General features: G+C 44.7%; 1 protein-coding gene across 1 annotated transcript in view; it reads left to right on the top strand.

Moving 5' to 3' along the window:
* LOC129867260 (fibrillin-2-like) overlaps window positions 1-27,167 on the top strand; it is a 107,490-nt gene that overhangs the window by 25,878 nt on the left and 54,445 nt on the right. The window contains exons 5-8 of the mRNA XM_055940549.1: window positions 1,752-1,847; window positions 2,100-2,195; window positions 10,798-10,995; window positions 17,916-18,041. Of these exons, the coding sequence (XP_055796524.1) occupies window positions 1,752-1,847; window positions 2,100-2,195; window positions 10,798-10,995; window positions 17,916-18,041 (516 nt within the window). The remainder of the gene's footprint in view (window positions 1-1,751; window positions 1,848-2,099; window positions 2,196-10,797; window positions 10,996-17,915; window positions 18,042-27,167) is intronic.

Below are 27,167 nucleotides of genomic sequence, written 5' to 3'. Positions count from 1 at the left end.
GAGGTAAAACTGATTTAAGTTTCCCTGCATTAAAGTCCCCGGCCACTAGGAGCTAGCAGGTCAGAAGGCAAGGGCAGATTAACCACTCGTCGCCTGATCCTCACAAGGCACCCTGATCTCTTTCCGCAAAATCTCTGTTTCCTTCTCCATCGAATAACGGGGATCTGGGCCTGGTCGGGTGTCTGTATTATATCCCCCCTGTCCGACTCATTGAAGAAGAACTCTTTGTCCAGTTTGAGGTGAGCAATCGCAGTTCTGATGTCCAGAACCTCTTTTCGGTCATAAGAGACGGTAGCAGCAACATTATGTATAAAACAAGTAACGAACAATGCGAAAAAACTAACAAAATGGCATGGTTGGTTAAGAGCCTATAACACGGTAAGATGACATTTTGTGATGTTTTTGTTCATTTTGGACTTCAGTGAGAGTTTTTTCTGCTGCTCAGGCACACCATTTTTTTCTGTAGGCAAGCCGAATTTCGGAGCCGAAGTCTACGCCCCTTCGTTGGTGATTGGTCAACAATAGGGATTCTTCAATAAAGTCTTTATTGTCATTCAATGAGAGACGACTCGTTTTCATTTTTTAATTGAGAAATACTGCGTCAAACATCTTAGTTAGATGTAAAATTATGTGACTAAGATCTCCTTGGCAAAAACGTCAGAAATGACAAATTTCTTGAGTTATCTTAGGTTAATTCAGACTATTTTGAGTTAGTGTATGCTGACTATGGCGTCTCAAAATGGACAAGCTTTTTTCCCGTTTTTCAAGTGAAGGTCTTTTAAGGGAGTATGAGAGCACATTTGTTCAGTTCGGCTAGCCAAGTTCGGCTAGGCTTCATCCTAACTGAAGCCTGCTGACACTTCTCACTCTGCTCTGGGATGGCTGCTCTCAGCCAGATCTGGTTGGATAGAGCAGAGCAGTGGGGGTCCTGTTTTACATCTCCCCACATCCCCCGAACATACTGTCTGTCAGCCTGCCTGCCTTCTTGTCTGTCTGTCAAGCCTACTTGTCTATCTGTCTCGGGCAGGCTTTTCCTGTCTGTCAGTCTGTCGAAAGCTCGCTGCTTTGAGTTCTAAGTATGCTGCTCCTCCAGAATTGATGTTTTCAGCTCTCAGCACATTCCTATCTATAGGAAACAGCTGGCTCAACTTATAGCCTCCACAATCTGTTTGATTATACTGTAGCTGGAGTGGGGCCTGCCTGGGCCTTGTTTGGCAGTAAAGTGCTCTACAATATACTAATACAATTAAGTCTACACAAGTACAGCCCAGAATTGCAGAAAGAGTGCTATACAAATGTTATAGTACAAAGTGAGTGTTGATATAGTTGAGTTGAACTGAAATGCTTTTAGAGCCCAAATACCATGATGTAAAAGACAGTCAGTACCCAAGTGTCAATTCCATTGGACGAACTGTTTGTCTTGGCACACGTCTGATACTAGACCTAGCTGTACAACATTGTTACACAAATATGGAGTTGAACTGTAATGGTGTTCCAAGTTAAACCAAGCACCTGGGGGTTGAAGTTCCCTTTGGAGGTCATTTCTTGTGTATGTGACCACCACCAGCTGGTTGAGTTGAGGTTCTCGGCTAGCACAGGCAAGTTGTTCCGGCAGCATCTGTTGACCCCTGTGTGTGTGTGTGTGTGTGTGTGTGTGTGTGTGTGTGTGTGTGTGTGTGTGTGTGTGTGTGTGTGTGTGTGTGTGTGTGTGTGTGTGTGTGTGTGTGTGTGTGTGTGTGTGTGTCCCACAGTGCAGAGCTGTAACGTCAGGTGTATGAACGGAGGCAGCTGCCAGGAAGACTCCTGCTCCTGTCAGAAAGGCTACACCGGCAATCACTGTGGACAGCGTGAGTATCTACTTCACTCAGCACTCCCCCGGCTAGTGTGTGTATGTGTGGCGTGAGTGTGTGTGTGTGTGTGTGTGTGTGTGTGTGTGTGTGTGTGTGTGTGTGTGTGTGTGTGTGTGTGTGTGTGTGTGTGTGTGTGTGTGTGTGTGTGTGTGTATGTGTGGCGTGAGTGCGTGTGTGTGTGTGTGTGTGTTTGTGCGTGTGTGTGTGTTTCAGAACCCTAACACACCTCTTCCCCTCTCTTCTCTGCAGCTGTGTGTGAGAATGGTTGCCAGAACGGAGGGCGCTGTATTGGGCCCAACAGATGTGCCTGTGTCTACGGCTTCACTGGCCCGCAGTGCGAGAGAGGTAAGAGCCTTCCCAGTATTCCCACTTCACTCCTACTGTAAACCCATGGGTCTGCTCATAGGTGGCTACATAATCAACACGGGATCCTGGTTCATCCCATAACCCTTGTTTCTGCTCACAGACATTATCAACTGAGGAACATACTGGAGATGCCAGAGGTATTCAACCATCTTGGAGGATAAATGGAAGTTGACACAGGAATGTTGCTTGGTCTTTATTGTTAAAAACCAATGTGTTTGAAGTGTATGGTTGAAGGCTGTAGCCAAAATACTATTTTTTAAACTAAACAATATAGCCAAAATTATTTGGTATTTAATAACACTAAAGAAACCTTCTATCAACATCCATTGGTTCTTCAAGATTTGTTGAAAACCTCTTACAGACAGACACATCACAACAGTGCCTGGGGCTCTGACTGAGAGACGCCACATGACACCCAACTTTCTCATCACACACCAACCAGTACTGTGGAAATTTGTGAGCCAGGAACTTTAGAGGCTTTGATCTACTGTATATATGAACTTCAGATCAGTCTAGATAAGAGGAACAGTGAAGGACAGCCTTTGATCTTGCATGATGGAAAATGAGTCTTGGTCCTAGAAGTGAAAGTCCCCTCCATGTACCAATGATGGGGAGTCGAGAGATTTCCTATTAACTCATATATTAACTTCAAGTCTAGACATAATGTGACCGTAGGATGCCTTCATACAGTAAGTACAGACAGACAGACACGTGGGGGCTTAACCAGAGATTGTAATCTGGTTGTGTAGTGTTGTGGATAGTGAACTCCCTCCTGTAGAAACTACAGCTGAGATGAATGGTTAGGGGGAGGGGCTGTGTCTCAGTGGGACTATGTCTCAGTATGATTTGAGTCCATGTCATTTCAATACAGTCAATTCTGGAGGTGAACTGCAAATCCAATTCATGAGTCGAAAGAAAATGATCTGCGATTTTCTCCCCTGACCTCCCCCTGCTTTCGCCACTGCTCTCCCCCAATCTCTCCCCTGGCCTCCCCCTGCTCGACCCTGGCCTCCCCCTACTCTCCCCCCTGCTCTCTCCCCCTGCTCTCCCCTTCACCCCTGCTCTCCCCCATTCCCCACTGCTCTCCCCCCTGATCTCTCCCCTGGCCTCCCCTAGCGCTCCCCCATCCCCCCTACTCTCTCCCCTTTGCTCTCCCCCATTCCCCCTGCTCTCTCCCCTCTGCTCTCCCCCATCCCCCCTAAGCAACTTAGGTCTTGTTTTCTAGGAAAACACAACACTGGGGGAGAGGGAGCTTCGCAGACATCTGGCAATAAATAAAGTGCCCTTGGAATGACAGAAAAATGTTTCTTTGTGGAGTGCCGTGGACATTTCCTGACAAGGAGTGGAGCGAGGGATTGGAGGGAGAGAGGGTAGGAGGGAGGGGCAGGAGGTAAAAGTCAAAATGGACTCCCCAGCTGTGTACACAGAGGCAGGCACAAACAGTCTCGTCTCTGTGCTAAGAGAAAAGGGAGACTACCGGACCCCAGCAGCCCTACTGTAAACCCCCCCACCCACCGCCCCTGTGTGTGCGTGTGTGTGTGTGTGTGTGTGTGTGTGTGTGTGTGTGTGTGTGTGTGTGTGTGTGTGTGTGTGTGTGTGTGTGTGTGTGTGTGTGTGTGTGTGTGTGTGTGTGTGTGTGTGTGTGTGTGGTGCCAACCTGTCAGATCCCCTGCTGGCTCCTCACTGTGTACTGTAAAAATATTACCCCTGTCTGTCTTTCTCTCCGTCTTCGCTTGCCGTAGTTTGGAGGATGCTGTAAAACTGTTGCTCTATCTCCTCCTCAATCATCCACAGAGCATCTAGCCAAAGAAAGAAGATATGCTCTAATTCTCACATAAATACATGACTTTCTTAAGACAACAGCCATCATCTCAGTGAGAATTTACATTATTAGTACTATCCTGTCCTGTGAAGGCTGTGAAGACGTCCACCTCGATAAACCTTTGACTCACACTGCCCCAGGGTTTCACTTAGTGGTACTGTGGTATTACTATAAAACCAAGTCAAGAGGTGCTTTGACAGCACAGTATGGTTACAGTAGGTGTGCTGTTTTTCCCTGTTGACTTAATGTCTGTGAAATCTGCAGATATAATGGGTTTCTCTGGCGGGGTGTGGAGCCCAGGAGCAATATTGGTGAAAGGGATGTGTGTGTGTGTGTGTGTGTGTGTGTGTGTGTGTGTGTGTGTGTGTGTGTGTGTGTGTGTGTGTGTGTGTGTGTGTGTGTGTGTGTGTGTGTGTGTGTGTGTGTGTGTGTGTGTGTGTGTGTGTGTGTGTGTGTGTGTGTGTTGCAGACAGTCTGGTTAAGCTTGAGTTACAGCGCAGACTGGCAGCCACTCTGGCCCCTCTCTAATCAGCTGAGTTTCCCATCCCCATCCCCAGCCTAACACTAACCCTCCAGCCTGCAGTATGACCATAACCCCAGCCTCCTCCGTCCCCAGCCTAACCCTCCAGTTTACAGAATAACCCTAACTCTAGCCTCCTCCATCCCCAGCCTCCTACATCACCAGCCTCCTCCATCCCCAGCCTAACCCTCCAGTTTACAGAATAACCCTTGCCTCCTCCATTCCTAGCCTCCTCCTTCATCTCCAGCCTCCTCCTTCACCAGCTTCCTCAAGCCCCAGCCTCCTCCAGCCCCAGCCTTCTCCATCCCCAGCCCCCTCCATCCCCAGCCTAACCCTAACCCCAGCCTCCTCCATCCCTAGTTCTCCTCCATCCCCAGCCTCCTCCAGCCCCAGCCTTCTCCATCCCCAGCCCCCTCCATCCCCAGCCTAACCCTCCACCCTACAGCCTAACCCTAACCCCAGCGCCCCCCAGCCTGCAGCCTAACCCCAACCCCAGTGCCCCCCAGCCTGCAGCCTAACCATAACCCCAGCCTCCTCCATCCCCAGTTCTCCTCCATCCCCAGCCTAACCCTGCAGCCTACAGCCTAACCCCAGCCTCCTCCATCCCAAGTTCCCCTTCAACCCCAGCCTAACCCTGCAGCCTAGCTAACCCCAGCCTCCTCCATCCCTAGCCTAACCCTCCAGCCTACAGCCTAACCCCAGCCTCCTCCATCCCTAGTTCTCCTCCATCCCCAGCTTAACCCTCGAGCCTACAGCCTAACCCCAGCCTTCTCCATCTCCAGCCTAACCCTCCAGCCTACAGCCTAACCCTAACCCCAGCCTCCTCCATCCCCAGCCTAACCCTCCAGCCTGCAGCCTAACCCTAAACCCAGCCTCCTCCATCCCCAGCCTAACCCTCTAGCCTACAGCCTAACCCCAGCCTCCTCCATCCCCAGCCTCCTCCATCGCCAGCCTAACCCTCCAGCCTGCAGCCTAACCCCAGTCTGCAGCCTAACCGTAACCCCAGCCTCCCTCAACCTGCAGCCTAACCCTAACCCCAGCCTCCTCCATCCCCCGCCTACAGCCTAACCCTAACCCCAGCCTCCTATATCCCCAGTACTCCTCCATCCCCAGCCTAAGCGTGCAGCCTAACCCTAACCCCAGCCTCCCCCAGCCTGCAGCCGTCCATTCTGCAGCCTGGAGATCCTAGCCCTTTCATTACAAAGCAGCTGTGTAAACGCTGCCATGGGGAGTTGTTTTGCTCATGTGTTCAGTGATTCTCGTCCATTAACCAGGCTCAGATCCTATAGTGAACATTACTACTCTTATGGGCCCACACAGTCAGCCCAGCCCAGCTAAGGCCAGCCCAGCCCAAACAAACCAAGCGAAAAAAAACACGGGAGAGCTGGTCCCATGATGACATCAGGCCGATGATGAGGGGATGGAAAGGAGGGAAGGAGTGGAAAGGGGGAAGTGTTGCTATTTCTGTCCTCCTCCTGTAGTCTGTCAATGGCTCCCCCAGTGGAAGGGAAGGATGGATTCAAGTGAGAAAAGTGTGACATTTTGATATTTCTCCCATACATTTTTTAAAATAATTTTCCCTCAAAAAATGACCTCGTAAATGAATTTGTGAATGGTCCTAAGAGGCACAGTGAAGGACAGCCTTTGATCTTGCTTGATGGAAAATCAGTTGACGTCCTAGAAGTGAGAGTCCCCTCAATGTACCAGTGATGGAGAGTCCAGAGACTTTTAGCCTGGGTGACTGACTGTTTCTCCAATCAGTAATGCCACATGGTTGCCTTGTCAAACAACACTGTGACAAGATGACTGAAGCAGAATCAGACTTGAACCCAGGATAAGTCCATTTTGTTCTGAATTAGAGTATAAATTGTTTTTAGAATGAACTTGAGAGGATAACTAATTGTATCTGTGGAAGGAAAATAATTGCCAGACAGACATTGAAAGAGTGATAACAGACCGTAAAGTACTCTTTTAATGGGTTAGCAAGAATTGGGTTGTGTCGGTACTGAGCCCTCTGTGTTCACTTAAGTTTCCACAGTCGTGTGTGTTCTGCATATTTACCCACAGTGGTGGTTTCTGCTTCAAAGAATGCTATCCATTAACTTAGCAGTCAGGCAACACAGCTTTCTAGTGCCAAAAGCCAATTTTATATCACTGGAGAGAGATTGTTATCCTGCGTTTAAGCTTATCTCTCTCACTTTCCCCAAACCTCCCAGTCTCCCACAGTCTCAAAGCAGGGGTTACACAGGGAAGCATTCTAGCGTAGCATCACGTTTGGGTGAGTGTCGTAAGTAAGGGTTCAGCCTCTTAGAGCCATTAAGCTGAAGGGGAAGTAGATTTAAGGGCTGTTGATAATGCTGTTCATAACAGTAACAGAAACACCACAGTGTATGTGGACACCTGCTCGTCAAACATCTCATTCCACAATCATGGGCATTAATATGGAGTTGGTCCCCTCTTTGTTGCTATAACAGCCTCACTCTTCTGGGAATGTTTTCCACTAGATGTTGGAACATTGCTTCATGGACTTGCTTCCATTCAGCCACAAGAGCTGTTCGATGGGGTTGAGGTCAGGACTCTGTGCAGGCCAATCAAGTTCTTCCACACCGATCTCGACAAACCATTTCTGTATGGACCTCGCTTTGTGCACGGGGCATTGTCATGCTGAAACAGGAAAGAGCCCTCCCCAAACTGTTGCTACAAAGTTGGAAGGACAGAATCATCTAGAATGTCATTGTATGCTGTAGCGTTAAGATTTCCCTTGACTGGAACTTAGGAGCCTGAACCATGAAAAACAGCCCCAAACCATTATTCTTCCTCTGCCAAACTTTACAGTTGGCACTATGCATTCGGGCAGGTGGCGTTTTCCTGGCAACCGCCAAACTCAGATTCGTGAAGTGTGATGGTGAAGCGTGAATAATCACTCCAGAGAATGTGTTTCCACTGCTCCAGAGACCAATGGCGGCAAGCTTTACACCCCTCCAGCTGACGCTTGGCATTGCGCATGGTGATCTTAGGCTTGTGTGCGGCTGCTCGGCCATGGAAAACCATTTCATGAAGCTCCCGACGAACAGTTCTTGTGCTGATGTTGCTTCCAGAGGCAGTTTGGAACTCAGTAGTGAGTGTTGCAACCGAGGACAGACTATTTTTACGCACAATGCGCTTCAGCACTCGGCCGTCCCGTTCTGTGAGCTTGTGTGGCCTACCACTTTGCAGCTGAGCCGTTGTTTCTCCTAGATGTTTCTACTTCACAATAGCAGCACTTACAGTTGACTGGCGCAGCTCTAGCAGGTCCGAAATTTGACGTACTGACTTGTTGGAAAAGTGGCATTCTATGACGGTGCCACGTTGAAAGTCACTGAGCTTTTCAGTAAGGCCATTCTACTGCCAATGTTTGTCTATGGAGATTGCCTGGCTGTGTGCTCGATTTGTTTCAGCAACAGGTGTGGCTGAAATAGCCAAATCCACTCATTTGAAGGGGTGTCCACATACTTTTGTGTATATAGTGTAGCTACTATACACACATTTGAGGATTTTAGATGCGTGCGCACATATACAAAAGTAACCACAAACACATACATGTACACACACACACACACACACACACACGGGGACACACATACAGTTCAGAATGCTCATATTGTTGGGAGGATGTGTAGGAAACTGGAGATACCTGGAAAGGATACAGATGTGACTAAATATGGAGGCGTGTTGGTGAAAGGCAGAATACAGAAGAGGAGGTTCCGGTGAATGGTTTTGATCTATCGAGCAATTTGAACTGTAATCAGACCAAATTGTTGAATGTTGTTGACTTCTGCCAGTACCTCCTTATACCCCATTCCCATTCCTAACTCTTCTGGCCCTGGAATGTTCATGTTTCCTGATCGTAGTCCACACACACACACACAGTCTTGCATGGCCTGCCTGTCTGGTTCTGAGTCAGTCGGATCTTGTGGCGTTGAGACATAGAGACCTTGGCGTGGCAATTGTTATTCGGTCCATTAAAAGAGCGAACTCTCTGATCACTCCAGTCTTTTGTTTGGCCTGGCTTGGCGGGCGTTTGCACACAGACAGACAGGGCTCTGCTGAACTTGGCTGGAGCCTCCAGCAGTCGACTAAAGCTCTTCTGAAAGGTTTGGCCATGGGAAAGCCCAGGCGCCTCCTCACTTTCAGCGCCTCACTGCTGATCAAAGGAATGGCAGCCGGACAGGGATAAATCCCCAGCTTTCACTTTCTTTCTCTCTCTCTCTTTCTTTCTTTCTTTCTTTAAATTTTAAATGTCTCCCTTCCAAGTCAAATCATACCTTTTGCATGAACAGCTTCCCTATACTGTAGCTTTCAATAAAGGTCATTGGTCCTTGCTCATTTCCACCACTAAGTTCTACACTCTTAGAAAAAAAGGTGCTATCTAGAACCAAAAAGGGTTCTTCGGCTGTCCCCAAGAGATCCCTTTGAAGAACCCTTTTGGTTCCAGGTAGAACCCTGTTAGATTCCATGAAGAACCCTTTCCACAAAGGGTTCTACATGGAACCCTAAAAGGTTTTACCCGGGAACCAAAAAAGCATATCCTATGGGGACAGCCGCAGAACCCTTTTGGAACCCTTTTTTCTAAGAGTGTACTGAAATCGTTGATTATATCAAAACCAGATTAAATCAAAACCAGACCAAAGCATGACGGACATAAAGGATTGGACTATATGAGTCCAGCATTAGTGTGAGTATTCTGATTTACATCCGTTTTTAATGTGGTGTTGACTGGGAAAAGAGTAGAGGAGAGGCAGTGTTTGTTAGTTAGTGGGGGGTTGTGGATGTAGTCCAGAGTGATTCAGAGTTCCCAGTGGACACATCTGGACCTGGCCCGACCAGGCCAGATTAAATCAAGCCCAGATGGCCGTGATCGCCGCAGTGGGTCTCTGCCACTGGGAGAGGGACAATCTTGTCCAGGCAAGATTGTCAGGTCATGGGTGTGAGCAGGAGAGGGGACAGTTAGAAGTTGCTGGGAGCTATGTCCTCTCTCCTTCTCTCACTCTTTCTGCTGGCTTTAATCTATTCTCTCTCATTTTCAGTCTTGGCTGGCTGTGATTGACCTTTATTTTAGTTGCACCAGGAAGTTATAAGAGCAGCGCTACCACAATAAGCTGCCCTATCTCTCTGTACATCTCCTTTAGAACTCAAGAGGATCAACTTAAACCACTTCTCCAGGGTTTATGTTAGTTACATTCCTCCTGACAGCCCCTCTCAGACCCTGTATTCTATTTCATTCTCCATCTACAGTACCTCTAATGAATGCTGTATTAGCTTTGGCGCCACTACTGGAGTTAATAAGGCCTTTCCACCACACCAGAAGCCATCATTAGGCCCGTTTGAGTTTTATTACGTGCGATTGAATGGAAATCATATTGCTCAAATGGTTTCAGCATGAGTTCATTGTGTTTGATTCGTGAAGTGCGGTTAACAAGATTATGTTGCTGCGGTCGTTGCCTGGCGAGCAGCGCAGCAAGGTGGCCATTGAAGTCTGAGGACACTGTGTTCTTGTAATTACTTTGTTTCCACACAGTGACACACTGTATCTGTGTTAGTACAGTACAGTCCGAGAGGTTACAAATGTTGTTGGTACGGTCGTGATAGCTTCCCCACGGTCCACCAGACCTTTAGACCAGCTTCAGACTTGAGGCTGGACCGAAAATGTTTGTCATGGGAAGGTTGTTATTGATGGGAACCAGCACTAAATGGGTCTCCCATTATATAGTTATCCCATTAGACAAATGAATAGGAGAATCCACTTTTCAACGCATTTCCAGACCAAAGTCTCTAACCAGGAATGAGCAGCAGCGTACATTTAGTCTAAATAGGTTAAAGACTAGGGAGGTAAATGAATTCACCCAGACAGTGCCTGCTCTCACTTAGGCCCCAATATCTCCTACTGCAACATTTAAAGTCTACTAAAGGGTGTTCTTATATATTTAGTGTATATTTATATTTAATTCAATAACACTTCAAATTCAATGAAACGTAGCTAGCAGAAGTGTGAAATAGACTTGGCTTTCAGTTATACAGAACATTCAGAAGGTTATTTTGAAGAAGTGAAACAAGAAAATGGCTGACTCTTTCTCTCTCAAAAGGCAGCCCTCTGATTCAGAAGGGTTGGGGTAAATACGGAAGACACATTTCAGTTGAATGCATTCAGTTGTACAACTGACTAGGTATCCCCCTTTCCCTTTCTCCTTATCTCCCTCTAGACTACCGGACTGGGCCCTGCTTTACGCAGGTCAACAACCAGATGTGCCAGGGCCAGTTAAGTGGCATTGTGTGCACCAAGACCCTGTGCTGTGCCACCATCGGACGGGCATGGGGACACCCCTGTGAGATGTGCCCTGCCCAGCCTCACCCCTGTCGCCGAGGCTTCATCCCCAACATCCGCAGTGGAGCGTGCCAGGGTAAGACGCACAGACACACACACATGCATTTTTACACTTGCATATAAACACACCTGGATGATCTTCAGTCTAATAAACTCAACAAGTGAGTCACGCACAAACACACTCACCCTCCTCATCACAAACACTGTAACCATTACTTAATCTGTCACCATCAGCAACCAAACTCCTGCAGCCTGCAACCACCACCCATACAGAGGGACCAACACACACACACACACACACACACACACACACACACACACAGAGAGAGAGAAAGAGAGAGATAGAGAGAGCTGAGATACACATCAAAGCCAGAGAAAGAGAGGAGAGTTCTCATTTCATCGCCACATGAACTGAAGTTCACCTTCCTTCATCAACATTCCAGCAGCAGACCCAGGCCAGTGTCTGTGTAAATACAGGCTGTCCTCTCTCTCTTCATTGTCTGGCCCCTCCCTGCCTTCACACTACCCACTGGGTTTCAACATTATTTGTCAGCGTATTGTGACTTGTAATCTACGTGGAAAATACATTGGATTTGAAAAACTGTTGTTTTGAGGGTGAAATTTCAACCACATGATTGTCATCACCTTGTATAAAAGTTGTTGAATTTGTACATTTGAAACAACATCAGATCTTCAATGTTATATTCACTATCAAACAAACAATCTCCTACTGGAGAGTTGATCTACAGCTATTCATTTGGTCTCTCATCCAGGGTTTTAACCAAGCCCAGCCTTACTTAGCTTTTATATTTGTCACTGACTACTATCAATGTGCTATCGTGAGAATGATTATTGAAGACCTCTTAGTAACTAAATATATTCACTGTTGCTATCGAAGTCATTACAAAGGGTAGCTTTAACAGAGCAAATTAAATGTAACCATACTTTATAAATCATAAATCATCATTGATACTATTTAGGCCTATATAGCATTTGCAAAGTCATCAACAGCTATTGTTTCAATTCAACCCAGGGTTCAACTAAAAATAGACAATACATATAGGCCTAGGGGTTCTTCAAGTTAATCATTAATATGATGGATTCATGTATCCATCTCAACCAAAAATCAAAGTAAATTATTTAACTTTGATTCTTGGTTGAGATGGAGATGTGAATCCAACATATAAATGATTAATTTCCAGACAAACTGGAATTTGTTGACAACCAAACACAATTCATTAGCACTTTTTGCAATACAGTACATAGCATATTAACAAATGATATGTTGGATTCACATATCCAACTAAACCAAAATTAAAAGTGAAAGAATAAGACTAAACTTGATTTAAAGTTTGATTGGATTAGGTCCTATTCTTTCAATTAGATTGTTGGTTGAAATGGAAGTAAATCCAGAATATCAATTATTAATTTGTAGACAAACTGGAATTGGGTATCCACAAATCATTGATATGTTGGATCCACGTCTCCATCTCAACCAGAAAAAGTTTCAGAATAAGACTAAAGCTAATCAAACTTTCAGTGGCTCAGATAAAGATATATTAGGTTGTGTTGTCAACCAAACACAATTCAATAATCTTTTTGTAATACGGTAAATAAAAATTAAAAACAAAAATGAAGGCTTACAAATTAATGTAACTGTAGTTATTCAACCTTAAATTTGGTAACACATCCATGGCCACATTTTGAGGTTTGCCTAATGTAACTATAAATATCTTCTTATGTTCAAGATGCAAAGGTTTCAGGTCTGAGGACAGCTTCACATCTGCGTAGAATATTGAACAACATTGATCACTTGCACTATGTACTTTTAATGTAATCTCAACTGCAATCCAAGTCATTTGGTTGTGCTATTAGATAAAACAGTGATAACATGTAGAAATACAACATATCTGACATTCTATTCCCATTTGAACTTTGTTGTGCTTTTAGATGGTTGAAAGCATAGTGATAACACATTGGTAATTCAACAAACTTCTGGCTGTCTTTTTGAGTGTGTGAATAAAGGTTGAAATCTCATTGATCAACGTCTCAACCAAATATTACCCACATGTCCATGTTAAAATGACGTGGTGTGCCCAGTGGGTAGGCTCCATAATGGCCAACCAGATGAAGCAGTGAGGCTGTATCCGTAGACGACATGTACACTCTTAGCAAAAAGGGTTCCAAAAGGGTTCTTTGGCTGTCCCCATAGGAGAACCATTTTTAGCTCCAGGTAGAACCCTTTTGTGTTCCAGGTAGAAATAACCCTTCTGGGTTCCATGTAGAACCCTCTGTAGAAAGGGTTCTATCTGTAACTAAAAAGGGTTCTTCTATGGGGACAGCCAAAAAAGCCTTTAAGGTTCTAGATAGCACCTTTTTTCTAAGAGTGTAGAGGTCGCGTGCCCTCTTATGAAACACAGCATCTCACCCCCCAGCAATGTTCAAATGACCCTCCATGGACTGGAGCCTCTTCCTCTTTGTGGAGATTTTAATAGGATATGTCTAGCCAACACCATCTCATGATAATGGAATTGCCTTTATGTAATGTTTTACAAAGGGGGACACTTACCAGCTAGCACATTTGGTTACTTGGGAGTTGTAGGAACATATGTTTTTGGTTTCACGTTGGTTGTAGGAACGAAGCCATACGTTTCCTGACTGGTTAAACTGTACGTTTTTTAAACGTTCTAAGAACAGAAGTGAAAATGTTCCTGTTCTTGGGGTGTTTGTTTTTAGGTTGCAGGGAGGTTCTGAGAACGTTTTACTCTCGTTCTTTGAAGGTTTTCCTGGGAGGTTTTATTAACGCTCTGAGGTTATTTGGAAGTTTTTAAACAACTTCCTTAAAACTTTCAATAAGACTGCTATCTTATTTGGGGTTAACTTTTTTAAATAGGACACTTGGACATTTATTTTCATAGACCATAACCATGCAAACACATTTCTTTTTTTTGTGACCAGTAAGACTTAAACCTATAATCTTCTGTTTTATATCCATGGAATTAGTCCACTGCGCCACCAGGATGTAGCTACTATGCCATGTTTTTTTACGCATACAAAGCTGTTCATTTCAGTCTATTCAAACAGACCCCATTTCAAAGGAAACTCATTAATCTGGTGGCCAATTAGTGGGTGTGGCCAACACACCTGAACACACTTAACAAGATAGAGTATAGAGAGAGTTTTATTGATGCTGAGAACGGGATGTATATGTTTCTAAATAAGAAGTGGCTCCTAATCCATGACCGGATCTTTTATTTATGAGGCTTCATATCCATTAGTGGGAAGTCTTGTGGAAATTTGGGACCAGTCATCATGCGAAACCGGATTAGATAAAGCTAGATAAATCAGAGTTAAATGCCAAAAATATGATATTCACAATATCACTAAGCGAAAAACAAACAACCAAAACAGCAATAGCTGCTACAATGTCAAAACATTATTTTATCATGAGTTCAGTACCATTTGCTTGATTTTGCAGACCCACGACTAGGGTGTATCGTCATTAGCTAGTTAGCTAACGTTCATATGCTAGCCAGCGTTAGCTACTTAGCTAGCATGCTCTAGTCTAGTCCAATGGAAACTGATGCATCCCTGCTGGCTACATGGCTAGTTAGATGACCAGTGGTGACTGAGGTCCGTATATGAGATTCAAGGCCCTAGTAAGTACCATCGTGCAGAAATAGCAAAGAAAATACAGTTTGATGATCTAGCTATGTTAGCTAGTAAAGTATACCACTTATCAAAGAAGATGCGAACTAGCTTTTCATGCATGGCAGGACCAGTGTTGTCAAAGATGGTAGACCCTCTAGTGTTGTCAACATTACAACCAGGACGGACTGTCCTATTGGACTCAAAAATGCCGGCACATACACAGATGCAGCTCTCATGCAATGCAGTCAGTACACATTAATTCACATAGCCATGAGCGAGCATGTTGTGAAGTTTAAAGTAGCTAGATGTGTCATCTCCATGAGCTAGCTATACATCTTGCTGTCACACAAAAAATGCATACAACAAAATATCACTCATTACATTGCATATTGGTCCATAATTCCTCTGCCATTTGGCTCGTAGTTCTGGCACAGGAACGAAGTGAAGACAGTTTTCAGGGACCTACCAGGTCACAAAAACAGTGAACAGTAACAGTAAAAACTATGGTTAGGGAGAAATCAACCATAAGACCACTAGGTGTCATCGTGTCATCGTATACAGACAGATCAAATTGATTTCAACAGTACTTGATAGAGTCCACTCGTTTGCTGCACTGGTGTAAAATCTCACTATTGCATAAGATTTGTATATTAACATATCTGGGACATTTTGGAGAACACTTCTTATTTCATAATTTTTTTTTTTTTTTTTTGTGGTATCCAACAGTCTTGTCTCATTGCTGCAACTCCCATACATACTCGGGAAAGGTAGAGAGCCATGCATCCTCTGAAACACAACCCAACTGCACTGCATCTCAGCTAGAGGCGTGATAGGGAGTCCCATAGGGCGGCACACAATTGGCCCAGCGTCGTCTGAGTTTGGCCGGTGTAGGCTCAGTTAAGTTATTTACAATGACAACCTAGTGGGTTAACTGCATTGTTCAGGTGTAGAACAACAGATTTTTACCTTGTCAGCTCAGGGATTTGACCTAGCAACCAATGCTCTAACCACCACCACCTGCCACCCCACAACAATGTGTTGGAGGAAACACATTGCAACCATAACAGCATATATGCACCCAGTACACCACAGGAGTCACTAGAGCGCAATGGGACAAGGACATCCCTGCCGGCCAAACCCTCCCCTGACCCAGATGCACCACCCCGTGGGTGTCCCGGTCACGGCCGGCTGTGACAGAGCCTGGACTTGAACCAGGATCTCTAGTGTGATGCAGTGCCTTAGACCACTGCACCACTCGGGAGGCCTCAGAAAACACTTATGTTAGACACATACATACCACAGGAGGTTGGTAGCACCTTAAATGGTATCAAATACATCAAACACGTGGTTTCCATGTGTTTGATGCCATTCCAGACAGATATTTAATTTCAGAATTATTTATAATTAAGTTAGGGTCAGGGATAAGGGTTTGTTTAAGGTAAGGTCATTTTTAGATGTGGTTAGTCGTTTTGCAAGTCAGCAGTGTCCTCTAAAGTGCCTGTTGAGTGTTGACACGTTCTCAGTAAGGTGTGGTGAGAGACATTTTATACAGAAGCTTTTGCACACAGGCTAATGAAAAATAGCTGTAAAGAACTGAACAAGAAATACAATCCTGAAACAGCAGTTAGGCTTTCAAGCTTCACTCTGCACACCTTTGAATTACCAATGTGACTGAGCGCCTTGGGGTTTTGTCAACATTTTTTCCACGTCATTACCATGAATAGACGTTGAATTGACGTATGTGCTCAGTTGATTATTTGTCTGCTTTGTCCACAGGACAAAAAGCAAGAAAACAATTGATGCTCAAACTAAATCATACCTCAGATGTGCTCTTAAGACACTTCAAAAACCAAAGTATTCCTAAAATATCCAAAGCTGATTCAAGTTAATACAGCACACATTGTACATTCAGCACACATTGTACATTCAACTCTGAGTCAACCCATTCATTACACACAATTATTGCTAAATTAATAGACCTGGCCACAGACTGACTGTATGACAGTTATAGCCTAATAAAATCCTTCCTTCCTGATAGTTTTTCTGTTATAGTATTTTTTATCTGAAAAGTCACGTTCTTTCACTGAGCCTCTATCAGTCTGCCTTTATATACAGTATACACACCAAGGAAGTCACCTATTCTCCAGAAAGCCCCTGAGAAAAGTCCTGTTGGAACCAGTTGAATGCACACATGCACATGAATCCCAATGTAAGGATAGCATTCCAGACATCATGGGTTTGGATGCTCTTGCCGCCGCTGGTAGTTGGCGCTCATCAACATGAGAGCACATTTTCAGGCTTTGTTAAAAAGGAATAGAGGTCGAAGGTATTCACATGATTAGAAACAGACTGAGTTTGTGTGTGTGGTGAGAGAGAGAGGGGGGTATAAATCTTGGTTGCTTGGCTGGATACTGGCAAGGCGTGCCAACTTCCCTCTCTGAGACTGGTGCAGAGTTAGATGACCAGGTGTGTGTGTGCACGTCTCTGCCCACACGTAGTAGTGTTTCTATGTCCATGTCTTCATACCATCCAGACACATACCAGTCTCAGCACATATTCACATACCCAGACGAACCCCTCTAGACACACAAACCATCTGAGGGGTCTGTCAATGTGATTCCACGGAAGATGATGAAAAACCAACACCTCTTCCTGGCTATCATGGCCAGACTGTGAGCTAACGAAGTGTAAATGTGTGAAGAGGGGAGGAAGATGAGGTGATAAATGACTTTTCCCTCTCGATAAGCCAGTTTAAAGAAGACACTGTTTTGTGTTTCCTGGTGTTGGTGTCCACTGTCCAATCAGAACCCTACGCATACAGTTCCGTCATCTTTATTCACTGCATGATAGAAAATATACGTGTACATGAACCCACTCCCTGCTCAAACAAGGGCTACAGTCTGGACTGGTCTTGGTTCCTAGGTGGCGGTGCCAAAATATATCCCCTGTTCTGTCCTGCTGTGCCCCTGTAAACTGGTTTTAATGCTGCAACAAAAACTCCTGGAAAACGTATTTTAGCCATATGACCGATCATGATTGGTTGTCATGTTTACACCTACTTCCCTTTAAAATCTAAGACGCTGTATATCACAGAGCTTAAAATCCACATTTTTTTCAACCACATTTATAGACTCCATCTGATTCAAGGTTAGTGGGTGGGCAGTAAAGCTTTAGAAGATTCTTCACTCATTAAGAGCAGACTCAGAGTACTTAAACAGCATCCCTTAAAGCAACTCATGTTAAGTGCTGCTTATTTGTGCTAATGGTCTCCATTCTCCTTCCCTCTTTCTTTTCCTCTCTTTCTCTCCCTCAATTTCCCGCCCTCTCCTCCTCTCCCTTCTCTAGATGTGGATGAGTGTCAAGCCATCCCCGGGCTGTGTGCAGGAGGTAACTGTATCAACACAGTTGGCTCCTATGAGTGTAAATGTCCCGCGGGCCATCGCCAGAGTGACACCAGCCACAAGTGCGAAGGTGAGTCACACACAGCTCTCTCACTTAACCCCTGTGGTAATACCATATTATTATACACATTATATAACAAACTGGAATGAATTACTTACAGTGAAGTCATGTAATGGAAAACATATTGGTCGTAATTTAAGTAGGCTTAGCTAACTGAGTGCCTCAGTTAAGAATTAGAGGAAGGATTTTGAATTGTGAGCATAGATCCATTGTTTTGCTTTTTTCCCGGGGTTTTGTTTTGCACTACTATCAGTGTTTTGAATACTTTTGCCAGACAGTCAGTGGCGATTAGCTTCTGTGGTTATCTGGTCACTGATATGGAAATCCACACACACACACACACACACACACACACACACACACACACACACACACACACACACACACACACACACACACACACACACACACACACACACACACACACACACACACACACACACACACACACACCAGTTAGGGGTCGCATTGCTATGTGTTGATTGGGTGGAATTTAAACAATGCATAATGAAGACAGGCAGGCTGAGGTACTTTGCAAGGTGGGGGCTGTAGGCCTTGGATGGGTTCCTAGTCTTTGGGGAGGTTGGAAAGAGCTCTGGGACTGTTTCAGCCAGAGGTATTTCACCCACTTAACTACACTGTCTGATGTGCTGTCTAGGAGTATAGTTGTGTACACTTTGTTTTCCCCTCTACCTGCCAATCACTAGCCTCAGTCCTGTTAGTGGCTCATAGGAACGTGTACTCTAACATCATACTGTACCATACAAGTACATACCAAAGTAGTATACTATACCTTAAAACCTCACAACAGTTTAGCTTCAATCTGGAGATTGCGTGCCTAACTCACTGTCCCACGCATACCTCTCATTGACATCAATGTAATGTATCCCTTATATTACCCAAAGTCTGAATTACAGTACGCACACACATCTCATGTTAGGATTGAGTCCTTATTAAACCAGCCCAGCAGGAGAGAAGGAGTACATAAACACTGACTCAGCAGGGTTATGGTGTACAAACCATCCCCTGGCTCCTCTCAGGCAGAGAGAGGCATTGTAATAATCACTGACCTTAGGGACTCATTAAGTCCATGGTTTTGTGATAGCAAATTCATAATCAGAACACAACTTGAGTGCAATAAAAATAGTCTACAATTAATTTTTGCTATGACGTCTGCAGTGCATGACTGAACGAACCAAGTCTCTGACCCGGGGAAAGAAGATTTAAAGGTCCCGGCCTCTTGGCATCGGATACATTTTTTATGCAGTTTTCAAGCTAATTTCCTAAAGTTCTACACATTTTGTCAGAGAGAAAACTTTTCCGTTTTAAAGCTTAAAATGCAGCGAGTGCATTTATGTACAAAAATAACATTTGGGAGAAATAAATACATCTTTAAATACATATTTTTAAAATGATTTGTGCACTTATTTGACATTTACTCCATTGTTAGGAGCTAGTAACATAAGCATTTAGCTGCAACTGCTATAACATCTGCTAAACTGAGAATGCGACCAATACACATTTTTATTTTATTTTATTTTGAGTTTCCTCCAGGTATATGACTGTTTCTAACCCTTCATTGACCCTCAGGGTCTACTGATAGATATCCCCCAGATGATCTCTCTCTACATATGTTACTGTACAGCCAGGCCCTGTTCAAATACTCTTAAAATGCACCCTTCCTTCCTTTACTAATCACAGATTGGAAAGTGATTGGATAAGTAAAAGCAAAAACAAAGTACCAACATAACTCTTAGACCAACTCTCTCCTTCTTTAAGGAAGGAAGGAAGGAAGGATGGAAAGAGGGAAGTAAGAATTTCCAAAGTATTTGAGGAGAGCCTGAGTTTCTCTCCATCACTCAATAGGGAATCATCAGTGGTCTAGCATTGGTTCTATGGTAGTTAATGATATTAGGGAGTGGAGCCCTGAAAACGGACCAGAAGAAGCTGGTGGGATGAGCAATAGAAGGATGGGCACATTTTAATGCCTAAAATGGAATAAACGGAACAAAGTCAAACATGTGGTTGCCATATCTTTGATATGTTTGCTACCCTACCATTTATTCCCTTCCAGCCATTACAATGAGCCCGTCCTCCTTCAGCTCCTCCCACCAGCCTCTTCTGGAGATGACTGGGTGAGGAGTGAGGTGGGTAAAGGACCTAATATTGGTCATGCTCTGCCCTATCACTTAATGCAGGGGTTCTCAAAGTGGGGTTCGCGGAGTTCCGTGGCCAGAATATATATCAAGAGTATATTATTACTTTGGAAAGTATTCAGACCCCTTGACTTTTCCCACATTTTGTTACGTTACAGCCTTATTGTAAAATTGATGAAATTGTTTTTCTCCCTCATCAATCTACACACCATACCCCATAATGACAAAGCAAAACAAGTTTTTAGATATTTTTGCTAATTCATTAAAAATATATATTTTTAAAAAAATCACATTTACGTAATTATTCAGACCCTGTATTTAGTACTTTGTTGAAGCACCTTCGGCAGCGTCGAGTCTTCTTGGGTCTGACTCTACAAGCCTGGCACACATGTATTTGGGGAGTTTCTCCTATTCTTCTCTGCAGATCCTCTCAAGCTCTATCAGGTTGGATGGGGAGTGCTGCTGCACAGCTATTTTCTGGTCTCTCCAGAGATGTTTGACTGGGTACAAGTCCGGGCTCTGGCTGGGCCACTCAAGGACATTCAGAGACTTGTCCCAAATCCACTCCTGCGTTGTCTTGGCTGTGTGCTCATGGTTGTTGTCCTGTTGGAAGGTGAATGTTTGCCTCAGTCTGATGCTCTGAGCGCTCTGGAGCAGGTTTTCATCAAGGATCTCTTTGTACTCTTCTCCATTCATCTTTGCCTCGATCCTAACCAGTCTCCCAGTCCCTGCCGCTGAAAAACATCCCCACAGTATGATGCTGCCACCACCATGCTTCACTGTAGGGATGGTGCCATGTTTCCTCTAGACGTGGCGCTTGGCATTCAGGTCATGGAGTTCAATCTTGGTTTCATCAGACCAGAGAATCTCGTTTCTCATGGTCTGAGAGTCTTTAGGTGCCTTTTGGCAACTCCAAGCGGGTTGTTATGTGCCTTTTACTGAGGAGTGGCTTCCGTCTGTCCACTCTACCAGAAAGGCCTGAATGGTGGAGTGCTGCAGAGATGGTTGTCCTTCTGGAAGGTTCTCCCATCTCCACAGAGGAACTCAGAGTGACCTTTTGGGTTCTTGGTCACCTCCCTGACCAAGGCCCTTCTACCCTGATTGCTCAGTTTGGCCGGGCGGCCAGCTCTAGGAAGAGTCTTGGTGGTTCCAAACATCTTCCATTTAAGAAGGATGGAGGCCAATGTGTTCTTGGGGACCTTCAATGCTGCAGAAATGTTGGTACTCTTCCCTACGTCTGTGCCTCGACACAATCCTGTCTCGGAGCTCTATGGACAATTTCTTCGACCTCATGGCTTGGTTTTTGCTCTAAGATGCACTGTCAACTGTGGGACCTTATATAGACAGGTGTGTGCCTTTCCAAATCATGTCCAATCAATTTAATTTACCACAGGTGGACTACAATCAAGTTGTAGAAACATCTCAAGGATGATCAATGGAAACAGGATGGACCTGAACTCAATTTCGAGTCTCATAGCAAACGGTCTGAATACTTATGTAAATACGTTATCTGTTTTTATTTTTTATACATTTGCAAAACATTTGAATAACCAGTTTTCGCTTTGTCATTATAGGGTATTGTGTGTAGATTGCTGAGAAAAACATTATATTTAATCAATTTTAGAATAAGGCTGTAACGTAACAAAATGTGGAAAAAGTTAAGGGGTCTGAATACTTTCCGAAGCCATTACTAACAACAGATTAAATAACTTTTGGCCAAGGGATCCTGAATAAGTTTCAATTGTGAAAACAATACAAAGTAATATTATTAATCTGCAATTTATGTTCTTAACCCTGGGCAACATGGGCCTGGGAGACTCACAGGGATATTGGTATCCACAGTACAATTATAGATTTTTGCCGCCTTTTCCCACTCCTCTTTCAATTCTGGTTAGAGCCAGTTTGCGCTGTTCTGTGAAGGGAGTAGTACACAGAGTTGTACGAGATTTTTAGTTTCTTGGCAATTTCTCGCATGGAATAGCCTTCATTCCTCAGAACAACAATAGACTGACGAGTTTCAGAAGAAAGTTCTTTGTTTCTGGCCATTGTGAGCCTGTAATCGAACCCACAAGTGCTGATGCTCCAGATACTCAACTAGTCTAAAGAAGGCCAGTTTTATTGCATCTTTAATCAGAACAACACTTTTCAGCTCTGCTAACATAATTGCGAAAGGGTTTTCTAATGATCAATTAGTCTTTTAAAATGATAAACTTGGATTAGCTAACGCATTGGAACACAGGAGTGAAGGTTGCTGATAATGGGCCTCTGTACGCCTATGTAGGTATTCCATAAAAATCTGCCGTTTCCAGCTACAATAGTCATTTACAACATTAACAATGTCTACACTGTATTTCTGATCAATTTTATGTTATTTTAATGGACGAAAAATTAGCTTTTCTTTCAAAAACATGGACATTTCTTAGTGACCTAAAACTTTTAAACGGTAGTGTATATATATGTATGTGAATGGTGTGTTTAGACATTATGGACAATATGTGAATGTCGAATTAGTTGGTCATGTGATGGCGGCTGTCCTATCACAGTCCCACTGAAATGCTGGATTGTGCTATGGTCTTATGATGACTGGAGGCCTGTTGTCTGGACAAGCAGGAGAGGTGACCTATGCCCTGTAGTCTTTGAAACCTGGTGGAGTGAGAGGCAGCGTATGGGGGTAGAGGTCCTTGAAGGTTAAGTAATTACAGCCCCAAGCCTGAGGCTTTGTACGTGGGCTTCGCTTGGGCCAAGATGGGGGTTGGATGGTGGATGGGGCAGCTTTTAGGGAACATTGTGTTTGAACTTAAGTGGAGCAGTCAGTTTTAGTTTCAAAACATCAAGCATTCCATAGCCCATTAAAGGCTAGAGAATACTGAGTTGAACCATCCATAACTATAAATGCCCAGATACCTCAAATAGCCCAGCTCTGAGATTGAGCGATTCAAACCCCATTTTGTTCGGTTAAGACATCACAGACCACCCTCTGTTTTCCAAAGGGAAAATGGGTTTCAAAATGCCCTCCAAGTTTATGCACCAACATGGCCTCATGTTCCCGTGGAGCCAGCCTTGGAGCTGTTAACATGTCAGGGAGGTAGTTCTTCTAGGTCAAAGCAACCTACCTGATTTCATAGTTGTTGTTTTTTTCCCCTCTCGTTTTTTGCCCCCTCATTTTCCTTCGATAAATAAAGACTACTGGCCCAGGACCAGCTGTTAGTGCTTGAACAAAGAAACACTTACAGAGCCGAGATGATTTTAGTGTTATACATAAGGACCTCCCCATAGCGTCGGACACTTATAGATACACACACACACATACTGTACAGACAAACACAGTTACACACACACACACACACACACACACACACACACACACACACACACACACACACACACACACACACACACACACACACAAAGGGTCGGAAACTTTCCTGTAAATTTCCTGGAATTTTTCCATGGGAAGTTAAGCCCTGGAATTTGGGGGATTTTGGTTAAATTCATCAAAAAAGTTAGCTTATAACAGTGAACCTTTTTTGTGGGATACACATAAGGCAATTCTAGGTATTGTGGCATATTTTGGTTAAACTATCCCAAATTCAGTGGAATTGCAACCCTCTGCATGCGCAGTGCATTCTTTCATCACATGTACAGCTGAATCTCAAGATCTTGCACACTAAATCAAATCAAATTTTATTTGTCACATACACATGGTTAGCAGATGTTAATGCGAGTGTAGCGAAATGCTTGTGCTTCTAGTTCCGACAATGCAATAATAACCAACAAGTAATCTAACCTAACAATTCCACAACTACTACCTTATACACACAAGTGTAAAGGGATAAAGAATATGTACATAAAGATATATGAATGAGTGATGGTACAGAACGGCATAGGCAAGATGCAGTAGATGGTATAGAGTACAGTATATACATATACATATGAGATGAGTAATGTAGGGTATGTAAACATAAAGTGGCATAGTTTAAAGTAGCTAGTGATACATGTATTACATAAAGATGGCAAGATGCAGTACATGATATAGAGTACAGTATATACATATACATATGAGATGAGTAATGTAGGGTATGTAAACATTATATTAAGTGGCATTGTTTAAAGTGGCTAGTGGTAAATTTTTACATAATTTCCATCAATTCCCATTATTAAAGTGGCTGGAGTTGAGTCAGTATGTTGGCAGCGGCCGCTAAATGTTAGTGGTGGCTGTTTAACAGTCTGATGACCTTGAGATAGAAGCTGTTTTTCCAGTCTCTCGGTCCCTGCTTTGATGCACCTGTACTGACCTCGCCTTCTGGATGATAGCGGGTGAACAGGCAGTGGCTTGGGTGGTTGTTGTCCTTGATGGCCTTCCTGTGACATCGGGTGGTGTAGGTGTCCTGGAGGGCAGGTAGTTTGCCCCCGGTGATGCGTTGTGCAGACCTCACTACCCTCTGGAGAGCCTTACGGTTGTGGGCGGAGCAGTTGCCGTACCAGGCGGTGATACAGCCCGACAGGATGCTCTCGATTGTGCATCTGTAGAAGTTTGTGAGTGCTTTTGCTGCTGCGCCTTCTTCACAACACTGTCTGTGTGGGTGGACCAATTCAGTTTGTCCGTGATGTGTACACCGAGGAACTTAAAACTTTCCACCTTCTCCACTACTGACCCGTCGATGTGGATAGGGGGGTGCTCCCTCTGCTGTTTCCTGAAGTCCACAATCATCTCCTTTGTTTTGTTGATGTTGAGTGTGAGGTTATTTTCCTGACACCACACTCCGAGGGCCCTCACCTCCTCCCTGTAGGCCGTCTCGTCGTTGTTGGTAATCAAGCCTACCACTGTAGTGTCATCCGCAAACTTGATGATTGAGTTGGAGGCGTGCATGGCCACGCAGTCGTGGGTGAACAGGGAGTACAGGAGAGGGCTCAGAACGCACCCTTGTGGGGCCCCAGTGTTGAGGATCAGCGAGGTGGAGATGTTGTTACCTACCCTCACCACCTGGGGGCGGCCCGTCAGGAAGTCCAGGACCCAGTTGCACAGGGCGGGGTCGAGACCCAGGGTTTCGAGCTTGATGACGAGTTTGGAGGGTACTATGGTGTTAAATGCTGAGCTGTAGTCGATGAACAGCATTCTCACATAGGTATTCCTCTTGTCCAGATGGGTTAGGGCAGTGTGCAGTGTGGTTGCGATTGCGTCGTCTGTGGACCTATTGGGTCGGTAAGCAAATTAGAGTGGGTCTAGGGTGTCCGGTAGGGTGGAGGTGATATGGTCCTTGACTAGTCTCTCAAAGCACTTCATGATGACGGAAGTGAGTGCTACGGGGCGGTAGTCATTTAGCTCAGTTACCTTAGCTTTCTTGGGAACAGGAACAATGGTTGCCCTCTTGAAGCATGTGGGAACAGCAGACTGGGATAAGGATTGATTGAATATGTCCGTAAACACACCAGCCAGCTGGTCTGCGCATGCTCTGAGGACGCGGCTGGGAATGCCGCCTGGGCCTGCAGCCTTGCGAGGGTTAACACATTTAAATGTTTTACTCGCCTCGGCTGCAGTGAAGGAGAGCCCGCAGGTTTTGGTAGCGGGCCGTGTCAGTGGCACTGTATTGTCCTCAAAGCGAGCAAAAAAGTTATTAAGCCTGTCTGGGAGCAAGACATCCTGGTCCGCGACGGGGCTGGTTTTCTTTTTGTAATCCGTGATTGACTGTAGACCCTGCCACATACCTCTTGTGTCTGAGCTGTTGAATTGCGACTCTAGTTTGATTGCCTTGCGGAGGGAATAGCTACACTGTTTGTATTCGGTCATGTTTCCGGTCACCTTGCCCTGGTTAAAAGCAGTGGTTTGCGCTTTCAATTTCACGCGAATGCTGCCGTCAATCCACGGTTTCTGGTTTGGGAATGTTTTAATCGTTGCTGTGGGTACGACATCGTCAATGCACTTTCTAATGAACTCGCTCACCGAATCAGCATATTCGTCAATGTTGTTGTTGGACGCAATGCGGAACATATTCCAATCCGCGTGATCGAAGCAGTATTGAAGTGTGGAATCAGATTGGTCGGACCAGTGTTGAACAGACCTGAGCGAGGGAGCTTGTTGTTTTAGTTTCTGTTTGTAGGCTGGAAGCAACAAAATGGAGTCGTGGTCAGCTTTTCCGAAAGGAGGGCGGGGGAGGGCCTTATATGCGTTGCGGAAGTTAGTATAACAATGATCCAAGGTTTTACCAGCCCTGGTAGCACAATCGATATGCTGATAGAATAGGGAGTTTTGTTTTCAGATTGGCCTTGTTAAAATCCCCAGCTACGATGAATGCAGCCTCAGGGTGTGTGGTTTCCAGTTTACAAAGAGTCAGATAAAGTTCGTTCAGGGCCATCGATGTGTCTGCTTGGGGGGGAATATATACGGCTGTGATTATAATCGAAGAGAATTCCCTTGGTAGATAATGCGGTCGACATTTGATTGTGAGGAGTTCTAGATCAGGTGAACAGAATGACTTGAGTTCCTGTATGTTGTTATGATCACACCACGTCTCGTTAATCATAAGGCATACCCCCCCGCCCCTCTTCTTACCAGAAAGATGTATGTTTCTGTTGGCGCGATGCGTGAAGAAACCAGCTGGCTGCACCGACTCCGTTAACGTCTCTTGAGTTAGCCATGTTTCCGTGAAGCAGAGAACGTTACAATCTCTGATGTCTCTCTGGAATGTTACCCTTGCTCGGATTTCATCAACCTTATTGTCAAGAGACTGGACATTGGCGAGTAGTATGCTAGGGAGTGGAGCGCGATGTGCCCGTCTCCGAAGCCTGACCAGGAGACCGCTACGGTTGCCCCTTTTACGGCGTCGCATAGGGTCGCCGGCTGGGATCAGATCCATTGTATTGGGTGGAAGGCAAAACACTGGATCCGTTTCGGGAAAGTCATATTCCTGGTTGGAACGATGGTGAGTTGACGTTGCTCTTATATTCAGTAGTTCCTCCCGACTGTATGTAATGAAACCTA

This window comes from Salvelinus fontinalis, chromosome 12 (assembly GCF_029448725.1).
Source record: "Salvelinus fontinalis isolate EN_2023a chromosome 12, ASM2944872v1, whole genome shotgun sequence".
Taxonomy (NCBI): Eukaryota; Metazoa; Chordata; class Actinopteri; order Salmoniformes; family Salmonidae; genus Salvelinus; species Salvelinus fontinalis.
This window is presented reverse-complemented; position numbering and strand designations above follow the sequence as displayed.